This window comes from Sebastes fasciatus, chromosome 11 (assembly GCF_043250625.1).
Source record: "Sebastes fasciatus isolate fSebFas1 chromosome 11, fSebFas1.pri, whole genome shotgun sequence".
Taxonomy (NCBI): Eukaryota; Metazoa; Chordata; class Actinopteri; order Perciformes; family Sebastidae; genus Sebastes; species Sebastes fasciatus.
Window position 1 is genome coordinate 28120881 of NC_133805.1, and position 12297 is coordinate 28133177.

A 12297-nucleotide genomic window follows, 5' to 3' on the forward strand; every position below is an offset into this window, starting at 1 on the left:
TAATAACCAGACTGAGCACATAGCTACCTGTTCTCTGTTGTCTGTTGTCTGTTTGTTAGTGCTGTCAGTTTGGGTAGCTATGTTTGTCAGATTTTACTGCTGTTGTCCTGCTGCTTCCATGATTGGTAATCCTCTCAGAAAGATGCTTGAGATCCTGACAGCCTGTTCTTCACCAGGTAACGTTACCGTCCCTTCCGAATAATAAACACACACTAGAGGCAGCAGCTAGCAGTTAGCCCTGTTGTCCTGGAGACCACTCCGTTAAATGTGATCATTTTCACCAGAGGTTTGGTTCGTAACAATATCCCGCGGCTGGTGGACACCGAGGTGTTTAACCTCACGTTTTTCTTCAAAAGGCAGACTTTGAAACTTGTGCTGTAGACGATAATTCACATCATTCATGGTAACCGCAGTTAGCTAGTACACCGACAGTTAGCTAGTACACCGACAGTTAGCTAGCTACTAACGGCTGACATCGACACAACTACGAGTACCAGCCAATGACGACAGCAGTTAGCAAACAGCCAATCAGACTGCAGCGGGGAAACGGGCCAATCAGCTTTGAGCATGCGCATTGTTGTTTTCCCCACACTCAAGGCACTTATATTAACCCATGGGACTTAACCATGCACTTAACTTTGGGTTGTGTCTTGAAGGGAGCCCACAAACTGCGAAATCTGATCTGAGATCTGAAAAAAAACTCTCGCGAGACTCGCTGCCTGATGACCCATCCTAACCTAGCTATTCAAGGTCAATGCCCATACTTGCCAACCTTGAAACCTTGAAGGGACTAACTTTTTACACGTATAAATCACCCGGGTCGGTGTCCCATGCGACTCAGACGCCAACACATTAGTAACTCTCTTCCACCAGGAAACGACATTTGGTGTAGCTGTTTTGTCGTCCGGTCGGAAACAGTAGGGATTATACACACTGTACAGCGCCAGAAACAGGTTGAGATAACGAAAAGGGGAAAAGGTGTGAAAATCATCGGGAGAAAAACGGGAGAAGTGTGACCCCGGGAGGAAACCGGGAGAGGGCAATGAAAAACGGGAGTCTCCCGGGGAAATCAGTAGGGTTGACAAGTATGTCAATGCCTAACCTTAACCATTCAAGGTCAATGCAGGACAATGCCTAACTTTAACAATCTCACAAGAGTTTCCCCAGTTTGCTGGCTCCCTTCTAACCACTACCATAGCTTTGTGAGAGTGGAAGTGCAATTAAAACACCATTTAAAACTGTTATATCATCATATAATGTTAACCAATGATTTTTGTGTCATGCATTAAAACAGAACTAACGCTATATTCATTTTCTACATTAATCAGTACAACAGATTTTTCTCTGCTGCCAGCAGGTGGCGCTTTGACTCAGTCTCCCTCTCTCTATGCATAAAATATAACCCAGCCTGTTACAACCATACAGTTACAGCCATAAATAAAATAGGATATATAAATAGATATATTCTATTTCTATGGTTACAACAGAACCCCAGTTCAGTTTTTTTCACATACTGTGACAGACTGATCATCAGCACCATAACGTATACGTTTTATAGGAAATATGTAAAGAATTGCATCAAAGTTAACAAGCCTCAATAACCTGATTGTATTTCTAATTCAGGCAATGTTAACGGTCTACGGTTAGATTTCCTAATTTTTCTTCACTAAATAAGTTCACTAAGTATGAGGTATGGACATCTGCTTCTTAAAAATGATCCTTTAGTGCAAAAACAAACTTCATCACAGTTGAGGGGGGAAATCATACATTTATTTCCAACCAAGATAACAAATAAGTTACATTAATATACACACATCAAGTTGTGCAACAGCAGCTTTTTGAATTAGAGCTGCCCCCACAATACAAAGATGAGACTTAGTAGTTTTAACATTTAACAGTCTGAGTTGTTTTTAAGATTTGAATCATCTTTAAGCAGCACAATTTCCATGAGAACTGTGATTTATACCCTAGGCTTTTGTTTGAGTAATGACTGCATTCATTTTGCATAACAATGTCAATTCAAATTCAGATAGCAGTCACTTAAATTGGGGACAACCTGAAAACTAACAAATTAAAACATGTGATTTATTTACCTTCTGTAACAATGTCAACACTGAACAGTTATCTAACAACAGATAAAATGTGCATTCAGTAAGACAAGAGTGCAGCAATATAAAGATCAGTTATTCTTGAAAGAAAAAGAAAAAAAGAGTTTTAATCAAATTAGTACACGTAAAAAGACGCTTGAGAATCATCAAAGCGTAAGACTGGAAATATTTAATGATTTTACTCACAGTTAGGGGGATATTCTAATCCCTCTGCCCACAGCTGCATCACAAAGCTGAGTAACACAGATTTAAATGAATAGCTGAAACTGTGGATAAGACGTTAAATAAACTTGGCAAGAGACAATGACGCTGCCATGTGTTTGACCTCTGGGTGTCACAAACAAAACACTGCCCCTTCCTCGAATTCCTGCCAAACACATGTTCTGCCTGGACTGTAAACTGGAGTTATTTTAATAAAACTATTTTTGTTTGCAACAAGTCATGTGTTGCATCTCCAGTTCTGACCTATTAGCACGTTGGAAGTATGATCGCGCTAGTGTAAACAGGACGAGGATAGTTCGCCCTTCACATGCTCTAACTTTTCAAATACGGAAGTTATTTTATTTGAAAGAGTAGGGTGCGTGAAAAAGGCAGAACCCTCCAACAAAACGAGAAAAACAAAGATGTGGTGTCTTTAAACGAGTCAAGTGTCTTACACATGAAGAAGCAGAGCCAATCAGTGCCTCAGTCTTATGTCTCTGGCCAATAATTAAGTAGAGTAAGAACTTCCTGACACAGTTTGCTATCGGTCATGTTTACCCTCAGACAAAGGGACATGGTGAGTAAGTCAAAAAGCTAAGGAATGTTGTTTAATGATTTCTGGGCTTTAGCAACGACAGTCACACTTCAAAACATTTCTTATCCAAACCGTTCTCTTGCAGTAAAACCAACAACAGTGACTTGATACAATGAGTGGTTGAGGGTGTAAAGACGGACTCAAAGGAATCAAGTCAGAGCTGCGCAACTATTTTTGTCCTTAGTCAGCGGAGACCAAAACCTGCATCTAAAATGTGTCTGTAGACTTCAGCTAACACTAAGATGTGTGGTGGTCCTCTGACATCCAGTCGTGGTAGTTGGGCTGTTCAGCAGGGCAGCTGTGTGTGTGTGTGTGTGTGTGTGTGTGTGTGTGTGTGTGTGTGTGTGTGTGTGTGTGTGTGTGTGTGTGTGTGTGTGTGTGTGGTGGGATGATGGTGACTAGCTGAGGAGGAGGTCAGGCTGTAGGTGGATCCTCTCCAGGACGTCCTCAGGCATGCACAGAACAGGATTCACTGGTTTGATCTGTTCGTCTCCGAGAAGGGAGAGACCTGCAACTCCGAACAGAGTGTGGAAAGGATCCACCTGCAAGAGAAGGAGGGAGCCTTAATGAGAATCAGAGACACACAAAAGACAAAAAGGAGTTGCATGTCCTCCTCCACTATTATCTGGGATGGTTGTAATGACACACTGTAACAGAACATCTTAACACAGCTTTCAGTGATGCAAACATATGAGGATGTGCATCATATAGTACAGTCATTCCCAAAGAGATTTTATTAGGGTCGGTAAATGAATTTGCAGAATTTCTTGCATAGTCTTTTAACATTTATATCTGCAGTACACCTTTGAGCCACATGAGGGAGCCTGAATGTTCATATTGTTCTGATAATTGTAGCCTACTTATAACATTGAATATAATATGAAAAGCTAGCGTACATTCAGTTTGACAGGAAAAAAACAAAAGCCTCCACCTAAATGCATTTATTTGGTCTCATTTATAAAGTATTTAACATGTGTTTATGTTTTCAATAGCACATACATAAAACAAAATTGTGATTTATCAAACGTATATAACTTCCACATGGCTGGTTTATTTATTCAAGACATAATACAGTGATGACAGTAAAAATGGTCAGGGATATTCATTTACGCACAAATTTGCTCTTCTCGCGATTTATAGATAAGGCCTATTGTGAATTGGGTCACGATGGTTTGTCATTTTTTTAAAAAGTGGGTCACCAGAAGAAAAGTTTGGGAAACACTGATACAGTAGATATCAAAGTAATAGCGGTGGGCGATGTGGACTGATAGCAGCAGAGATGAGTGGCCCTTTTTTCTAAATTTAGAAAAAGTGTTCTCTCTCACTCCTTAGTAAACTTAGAAGCCAGCATAGACACCTTGTTCTTCTAAGAGTTTATAAAGTTTACATAACAATTGCCAGTGTTGCCCCTAAATACCCCTTTCACACCGAGGACTCAACCAGGGTTGATTGTGTGTCTGAAAGGGTTAACCCGCGTTGACCGACTCGGCTTCGTGACCCAGCTCGAGAGGTGGGTCAGACAAAGGTCGATTTCAATGTGAACAGCACGCACTAGGGTCGCTAACAACCGGGGCGGGACAAATCTATTCGGTTGTAAATAGGGACACGCTGAGGTGATGCAATCACAAGTCGCCGTAGCTCATAAACAAACGGTGCGACGGCAGCAGGAATGTTTCCAGATATATTGGAGGTGAACGACAGAAGATTAAAAAAAAAAAAAAAGTGTTCACTGAACGTGCTCATGTTTTTGGTGAACGGTGAACTGAATGTATCCGTTTGCAACTAATGAAGGTGAGCCTCGTTAGCTCTTGGGACAGTTACTGATGATGAAGTTTCATTATGAGAACCGAAATAACCCGATCAAATCACTACACAGTAAACATACAGCATTTTCCAGAAAAATAAAGCGAAAATTAAAACTTCTTCTCTACACATTTCCAGACGTATGGACAGTACTGTATATACTGACCTACAGAGTATTTATGTTTATACCAGTCTATACTGTACATATCGAATGTATAGCGTATACATTGTATTAATTTCATACCTCCAGCTGTTTATTCTGCACATAATAGTCTACTGTTAGCATTACTTATAATTCCACTGCACTGAATATTATATTTTATACTTATACCTCCACTGACTACTCTGTTCATACTGCTCATACTGTATATTCATACCCCTTATTGTTTATTTTACAAAATGTACTGTATATATTACTCTGTACATTACTCTACTTCTGCACTCTTGGTTATTTCATTTTATTTATTTAACTTTTATTTAACCAGGCTAGTCAAATTAAGAGCCAATTCTTATTTACAGTGGCAGCTCGGCAAAAGGCAAAAAAGCCTCTTGATGGAAGGGGGTAGATGCTCGACTGCATTTCACTGTCTCAGTACCTGTACTCTCTGCAATGAATGACAAAGTTGAATCTCATCTAGTCTAATCTTATCTAAAACCTCACAGTACTTAAGAAGTTTCCTGTGTATCTACTGGAAGACTTCTTTTTTTTACTGGTTGAAAATATATATGAGACAGAGAGACAGAGAGACAAAGGATGGGATCATGGAGGTGCAGACAGGCTTACACAAGATGAAAGTGGAGACGGGATTTTTTGGGAAAAGATGGGTCTAACAAGTTTCCCCTTTCCGTTGCAGCATGCAGGAGTTAGTTGTGTGAAGACAGCTCACCATGTCTCCCGGTCTGTCAGCGAAACCTCCGGTCTCCTCGTCTTGACAGGCCAGAATAAACGATCGCAGCTTGGCCTTGTCGATCCAGTGGATCCTACCGATGATTTTCAGCGACGCCAAAACCCACCACGAGTAGCACACATCTGGAAGCTGAACGAGACAAAGAAAACCAGAGCTCGGTCACTACTGTAACTACATCTAATTAAAGTATTAGCTTCAATACTTTCTACGTCAGGTGTTCTTAAACTTTTTGGGGCCAGGGACCCCTTATAGGGGAGAAAATTATTTCGAGGACCCTCTGACAGAGTGCCATGGACCCCACTTTGAGAATCACTGTTCTCCGGTATGTAGAGATGTAGATATACTATTTTATTTTACAACTGACTGAACTACTTTTGCTAGTTTAGAAGTCTAAAATACTTTAGAGTAGATTTGTTGCAGTTGTGAAGAAACATTACGGAAGTCACAACTTTTCAAAATGAATTCCCAGTAGTGAAGAAATAAGACTTAGCCGAGCAGCAGAACTACTTCAGGAATCACTCTGTTCTGATCTGTTAAAGGTTTACTAATGACAATGAGGCATTTGTTTTTATACATCATCTGGAAAGCACAAACCTTCTCCGGTCGTCCGTTGAGGCCTCCGGACGGCAGCTGCCTCTCGCAGAGCCACCAGCCCAGCAGGTCAGCGTTCACCTGGTGCAGCTGACCGGTGAGCGACAGGAAGCCAGAGCAGCAGTAGATCTGACAGACAGAAGGGAAAAGACCAGAGATTATATTTGAGAAGGATTTGAACACACGTCACTGCTCAAGAGGGGTGTGAATGTAATACCAGCCACCTTCTACAGTGAGAATTTATCCGTTTAGTGTCGGGGATTGACAATCTCTCAGTTATGAATCAGACTTCCTCCCACAAGACCAGCCTACAGCCTCACATTTGTGATGTGTGAATAATAATAATTCATCTGTCTGATAACTTTTATGTGGGAACCAGCAACTTAACACCCGACTTCTTCTTCTTTAAACTTAGGATGTTGCTGTTTTTGTTTAAAAAAGAGATGAAAGAAAGTGAAACTCCCACAGCGACTGCCTTGCACTATATGTGAACATCGGTGGACTCACCTGACCAGCATGAGACTCTGAACCAGGTCTGCAGCCAAAACCTCCGTCAAAGTTCATACAGGACAAGACGAACTCTACAGCTTTGTCAACATTTATCGAGTCCATCTTGCCCTTGGAAGGAGGAGAGGACCGAGAGTAATCTTTAGATTATGAAGTGTGACAGTGTTGAGTAAAGACAAAAACTGTACATGATATACATACCAGTAATGCAAGTGTGGCGACAGCACAGAAGGAAAATCTTGTGTCTATTTCCCCTGTAAAGTAACACATTATACTATTTTGATATTATATTTAAAGCATAATATGATTATAATAAATGAGAACTACAGTTTCACTGGGATTTCAGCTGCAAGCCCAATGTGATTTGTGTGAATTATTTAAAGGGCAACTTCCGTGTTTTTCATTCTGGACTAATGGGGACAACAATATTTTTTAATTGATCCAGTATTGAGGGATAACGCTGTAACCTGCAGCCTCAAAACGAGCTACGTGTAGCAAGCAGTGTAGTGAGCAGCGTCAATGTAACATTACGTCCACTAAAAGCTGTTTCTTTTTGCGACTGGCAGGTGTACCAGGGTCATTATGTACCTCTGTGTCTTGCTCTCTGGTTGTTATAATTACACAAAATCGATCTGGTTACAGTTTATTTTGACTGGGAGAACCTCCAAACTCCAGAATATGTGAAGAAGTTCAGAGCCCCTCCTCCTTCATTTCTTCTTCTGTGGTTCCAGCCCATTCCCCTCTACCCTTTTGTACAGTTATCCTATGGGAGACGCGAGTGTCATTTCACGGCGTCTTTACTATCTGACAAACACAACGCAGAAGTCCACTGTTTACACAGGCTCCGATTATTATAAGTGTCTGACAACATTGTGGAAAGGACCCTACAGAGAAATGGAACCTTTTTCTTACCTTTCACTTGATCCGGTCTGTTTGTTATTGTGTCAAAATTCCGCTCAAGGAGAAGTCTCGTTGTGAAATCTGAATATCGGGCAGCAACAGGTCCCACTCTTTACAGAGTGGCATACAGAGACATACTTCACAGCCTTGCAGCTGCTGGTTCACCCTCCTCTGCCTGTTGCCTCTGTCTCTCTCTCTCTCTCTGCTCGTCCACTCTTCCATTTGTTTCTTCATCCGTATACTCTGGCTCAAATAAATACGGGCGGCCATCGAATTCAAAGACTTCATCCACATTGTGGAATTCATCTAAATATTCAGCCATGACATTTAAAATCTTTTAGATAACACTAAGATGCGCTTTCTGTACTCCAACGCAACAACCTCTGCCCGGCTGACACTCGCATTTCCTCCATGGATGTATTCCACTATTCCACCGCTTTCTTCAGGCAACACGTCAACTCGCCAGATTTCAGAACGAGACTTCTACTTGAGCGAGACTCTTTCCATAATGTCAGACACTTATAATAACAATCAGAGCCTGTCATGGCAAAAACAAGCACTTTTAGTGGAGGTAAATGAAGGTGCCAGCTTGCCCCAATAGCACCACATTGCAGGCTGTGAGCAGCTGCCGTCTACAGCGTTCTCCCTCAACCACCACTTTCAGAGATTGTTGTCGCTATTAGTCAGTTAGACACAAAAACATGGGAAGATAGGGTTCAGGTTGAAAAATACCGAAGTAACCCTTTAAGTTCTATATTTGTACAAATATTGTGGGCTGTGCCTGTGGTAAAATTCTTGTGTGCTTTTCATTCACACTACTTTTTATTCATTTGAGGAGCAAATGTTTCTTGTGAAAACATAAATCCGAGTGAATCTTGCTCACCCCATTTGTCCCCTGCAAATGAGCCGTCTTCCTGCTGCAGCCCTTTGATGTATTCCACTACTTTGTCCACATCAAGCGCATCCACATTGTCATACAAGCAGAGGATCTGAGGAAGAAATAATACAGCAATTAAACTAAAAATAATAATTAAAAAAACAGAAAAGACATGGGTTGTAGAGCAATCAAGGTGATTTACGAACCTGAATTTAACAGACAAATAAGAAGTTTTGCTGGGAGTTAAATAAAAATGTCACTTTAATCATAAGGTTCCTTCAGGAGAAACAATCTTAAAGTCCCAGATAATGATGCTGTCTGAGTATACAGTATTATTTATCCACTGAAAAATTGAAAATTACAGTAAAAAGGACTCCAATGAAATGAATAAATACAAATCAATGAGCGCAACATTTACTTTATAATTCTGTATGTGATCCAGGATTAAAGTCAATTAAAACATATTTCTGCTTTCTACATTCTCTGCCTATTTGACTTATTATATAGAGGACGACATCTCATCAACCTCAAATCACAGCAAAGTATTCTTCCTAGTTCACAACAATTCCAACCTCTCTCAGCATAAAAGTTGATGAGAAAACAAGAATAAATCAGTCAATCTGTCTGTCAGATTTTAATGTTGAGTGTCTGGAGTCACCTGGACGGCGCTGAGGGTGTAGAGCAGGTGGGGGTCGTGTCCGATGCTGGCGCTGAGGCCTCCACACTCGTGCTGACAGGCTTTGATGAAGTCTATGATCTCCTGCCGGTTCATCCGAGGCAGCTCCGCCATCAGGTCCATCACCGTCAGCCCCCAGTAGATGCCGCTCATCCTCAGGTACTCCGACAGCGTGTACTCCTGGACAAACACAAACAGGACACGAATGAACATGGGAGCTGGACCTGTTTACTTTACAGCCCGTTGAAAAGGTTTTTTCATTAGCTTTGCATAAAATGGCAAATTCCTGAATTTTGTATGATGATCATAGTAAAAGCTTAAGTGTACAACACAGGGTTTATATGCAGAAACAGAATGAATTCCAAAGCCAGAAAATAATACGCAGGAGCTTTAATACCATATGTCCCACAGATATTTAAAATTTAAACCATGTTTCTGTTCACACAGATAGCAATAAAGAAATTGTACTTTAAAGTTTGCTGACCAGAGAAAACGGCCCTATTACATGAATATTTACTATATTGATTATTTGGACAACGATACAATATTTGCTGATATCACAAAGTCTGCCACGATACCATTTTGATTCACTTCAATTCAGGGTCCTATGATCAATATGAGACAATACAATATTTAATATACATTTAACACAATCAGTGACATTTATATCAACTCACAAAAGGAACTCAATTATGATTTGACAATTTTATTACTGAGCTCTTCCAGATATTTAAATGAAAAAATATATATTTTTTATAAAAAATAATAAAAATAGACCTCGTGTTGTCCACTTTAAAGGGCCACAATTCATGTTTAAGTGCAAATGTTTTTCTATCAGTTATCAGTATCTTAAAGATGATGATATGTATCGATGTTTTCACTTTGCATCGACGATATTGGATCGTTGATCATTGAATCGATACATCGATCCAGATCGATGTATCATTACACCACTAATATTTACATCAGTAAAACTGAAATTACACCACTAATAACATCTGTCATCTTACCGCTTTCTGTTCCCAAAATCAGATTTAGTCATTAGAAATTGTAATTATTTTAAAAGGCTTACAGGCATTGGAAGAACCCACTGGAATCTCTGGGAGTTCAATATAATCTGGACTTAAATGGATAATAACTGTGGACAAATGTTTGAATCGGGGACAGTGGGCGTGAATCAGATCCACATACACAATTATTGATTTCATTCATCATTTAATTTCATCATACTTTCTTCTGTATAAGTGCAGTGCCTCCAATTTATTTATGCGTTAACTTTTTTAGAAATGTATTTATTATTATTCTTTCTCTTTTTATGGACCAGTCTTGTAACGTTATTGTATCTTTGTATTGTGGTTTGCATGTTTGTTTGTTTGTTTTTGTGTTTAAAATAAAAAGTAAAACAGCCACAGAGCAAAGGTACACAAAGGTAAGTGGACAGAGGTGTCCAGGGTAGAAAAACACATCTAGAAAGCCCATCAACTGTCCTTTTACTCACATAGTCATCCTTCTTGGAGCCGTAGGCAGCGATGTAGTCTGCATGTTTGTCCAGCAGCAGTGAGCTGGGAGCCTCAGGCTTGATGAGGACATCTTTCACTTGAGTACCCTGACATTAATAAACACATACACATACTTAAAACATGACACACATCTTAACATTCATTCATACAATGTGATAACATTATAGCCCCCATCCTGTCACTGTCAGACCTGATGCTGAGTGAGCTCATGTGATGTGACTACATGACCAGTTGTTGACAGGTCGTGCTAGCAGCGAGCTAACATGCTAGCACTGATGCTAGCTACAGTTTTACTGTAGTTAGCTGCTTTAAACTGACTGGCGGTGAATGTGACGCTACAGTTGGACAGAATAGAGACACTTCGGCTATAATGTTATCTTAAACTACGCTGACTAACTCTAACATTTACAACAGGACGCCGGTTACCATTCTGAAGATGTTAGCATGATCAGGCTCTTCTTCTTCTTCTGCTTCTTTTTCTGCTTCTTCTTCTTGAGATTTAATGGCGGTTGGTTTTAGGTGCTATATCGCCACCTTCAGGACTGGAGTGTACCACAGACGCACATCTTCTTCTTCTTCTTCTTTGGTGTTTAAAAATAATTAAATAAATAAATAAATAATAATGAGGAAAACTCAAGATTCGTTTAACTAAATCAATTTCTCTTAAAAACTGAATAATTTCACAGTATATGTTATCTGCTGTATTCCCCCAATAGACCTGATGTTTTGCCTTCATTAGTGACTGTAAAAGGTGATTCCTCTGGATAAGATAAGATAAGATAAGATGAACCTTTATTAATCCCCGGAGGGAAATTCAGGTGTCAGAGCAGCAACATCACCAAACAGAGTGAAACATAGGAGAGGTAAAGGTATACAAAAATGATAAAAACAATAATAGAGATATAAAAGATACAGAGTGAATGGGTGAACATAGTCTGTACAGTCCATCATAAATACATGTAGTATGTACAATAAATAAATGTAATATGTACATATGTGCAGTCTATAAAGTGGTATATAGGATGTATAGTGTAAAGTAAGTGTAAAGTGCGCCAGTGGTTAGAGTCCAAGATGGTTGCAGATAGTGCATGTTAAAAGGTAGATAGTGCATGTTTAAAGTTCTTAAAGTCCTCATAGTTCTCATATGGGGGTCAGCCTTGGTTGTGGAGCCTGATGGCTACCAGCATGAAGGACTGACCCAAGCGCTTTGTGTTGTGCCGATACTGTAATTCCTGCAGTGTATCAGTACATGTTCGACAGTTTTCTGGTTGATTACAATATGTGCATTTCCCAGTTGGGTGCTTGCCTATTCTATATAATGTATGGTTAAGACCGACTGGTATGTCCAATTCTCAGACGAGTGACGCATATACTTAATTACTTAATACTTAATAAATACTTAATACTAATACTTAATTACAATTCTGAGGTATTTTTCTTACCACTTTATTTTTGTCTACCCATGCTTACTCTAATAAAGATGACTTCATCAATGTCTTCTTCCTCTATTGAGACTGCTGTGTGTCTGTGCAGACTGTATATAGAGCAAGTCATAATGCTGACCTCCACAGCAAATGACACTTATTGCAACTCTACTCATGATCTTCAGGT

The 12297-nt window shown here is 39.8% G+C and overlaps 1 protein-coding gene across 1 annotated transcript; it reads right to left on the bottom strand.

Annotated features, from left to right (window-relative positions):
- Positions 1 to 1748: 1748 nt before the first annotated feature.
- On the bottom strand, positions 1749 to 11265 carry rabggtb (Rab geranylgeranyltransferase subunit beta). The gene is made up of 9 exons (XM_074652030.1): positions 11113 to 11265; positions 10665 to 10772; positions 9149 to 9346; positions 8497 to 8602; positions 6915 to 6967; positions 6714 to 6824; positions 6210 to 6335; positions 5595 to 5744; positions 1749 to 3446 (listed from the first exon to the last, which is right to left on the bottom strand). The coding sequence occupies exons 1-9, from the start codon at positions 11113 to 11115 to the stop codon at positions 3303 to 3305; spliced, it is 999 nt and encodes a 332-aa protein (XP_074508131.1). The 5' UTR covers positions 11116 to 11265; the 3' UTR covers positions 1749 to 3302.
- Between the last annotated feature and the right edge of the window lie 1032 nt (positions 11266 to 12297).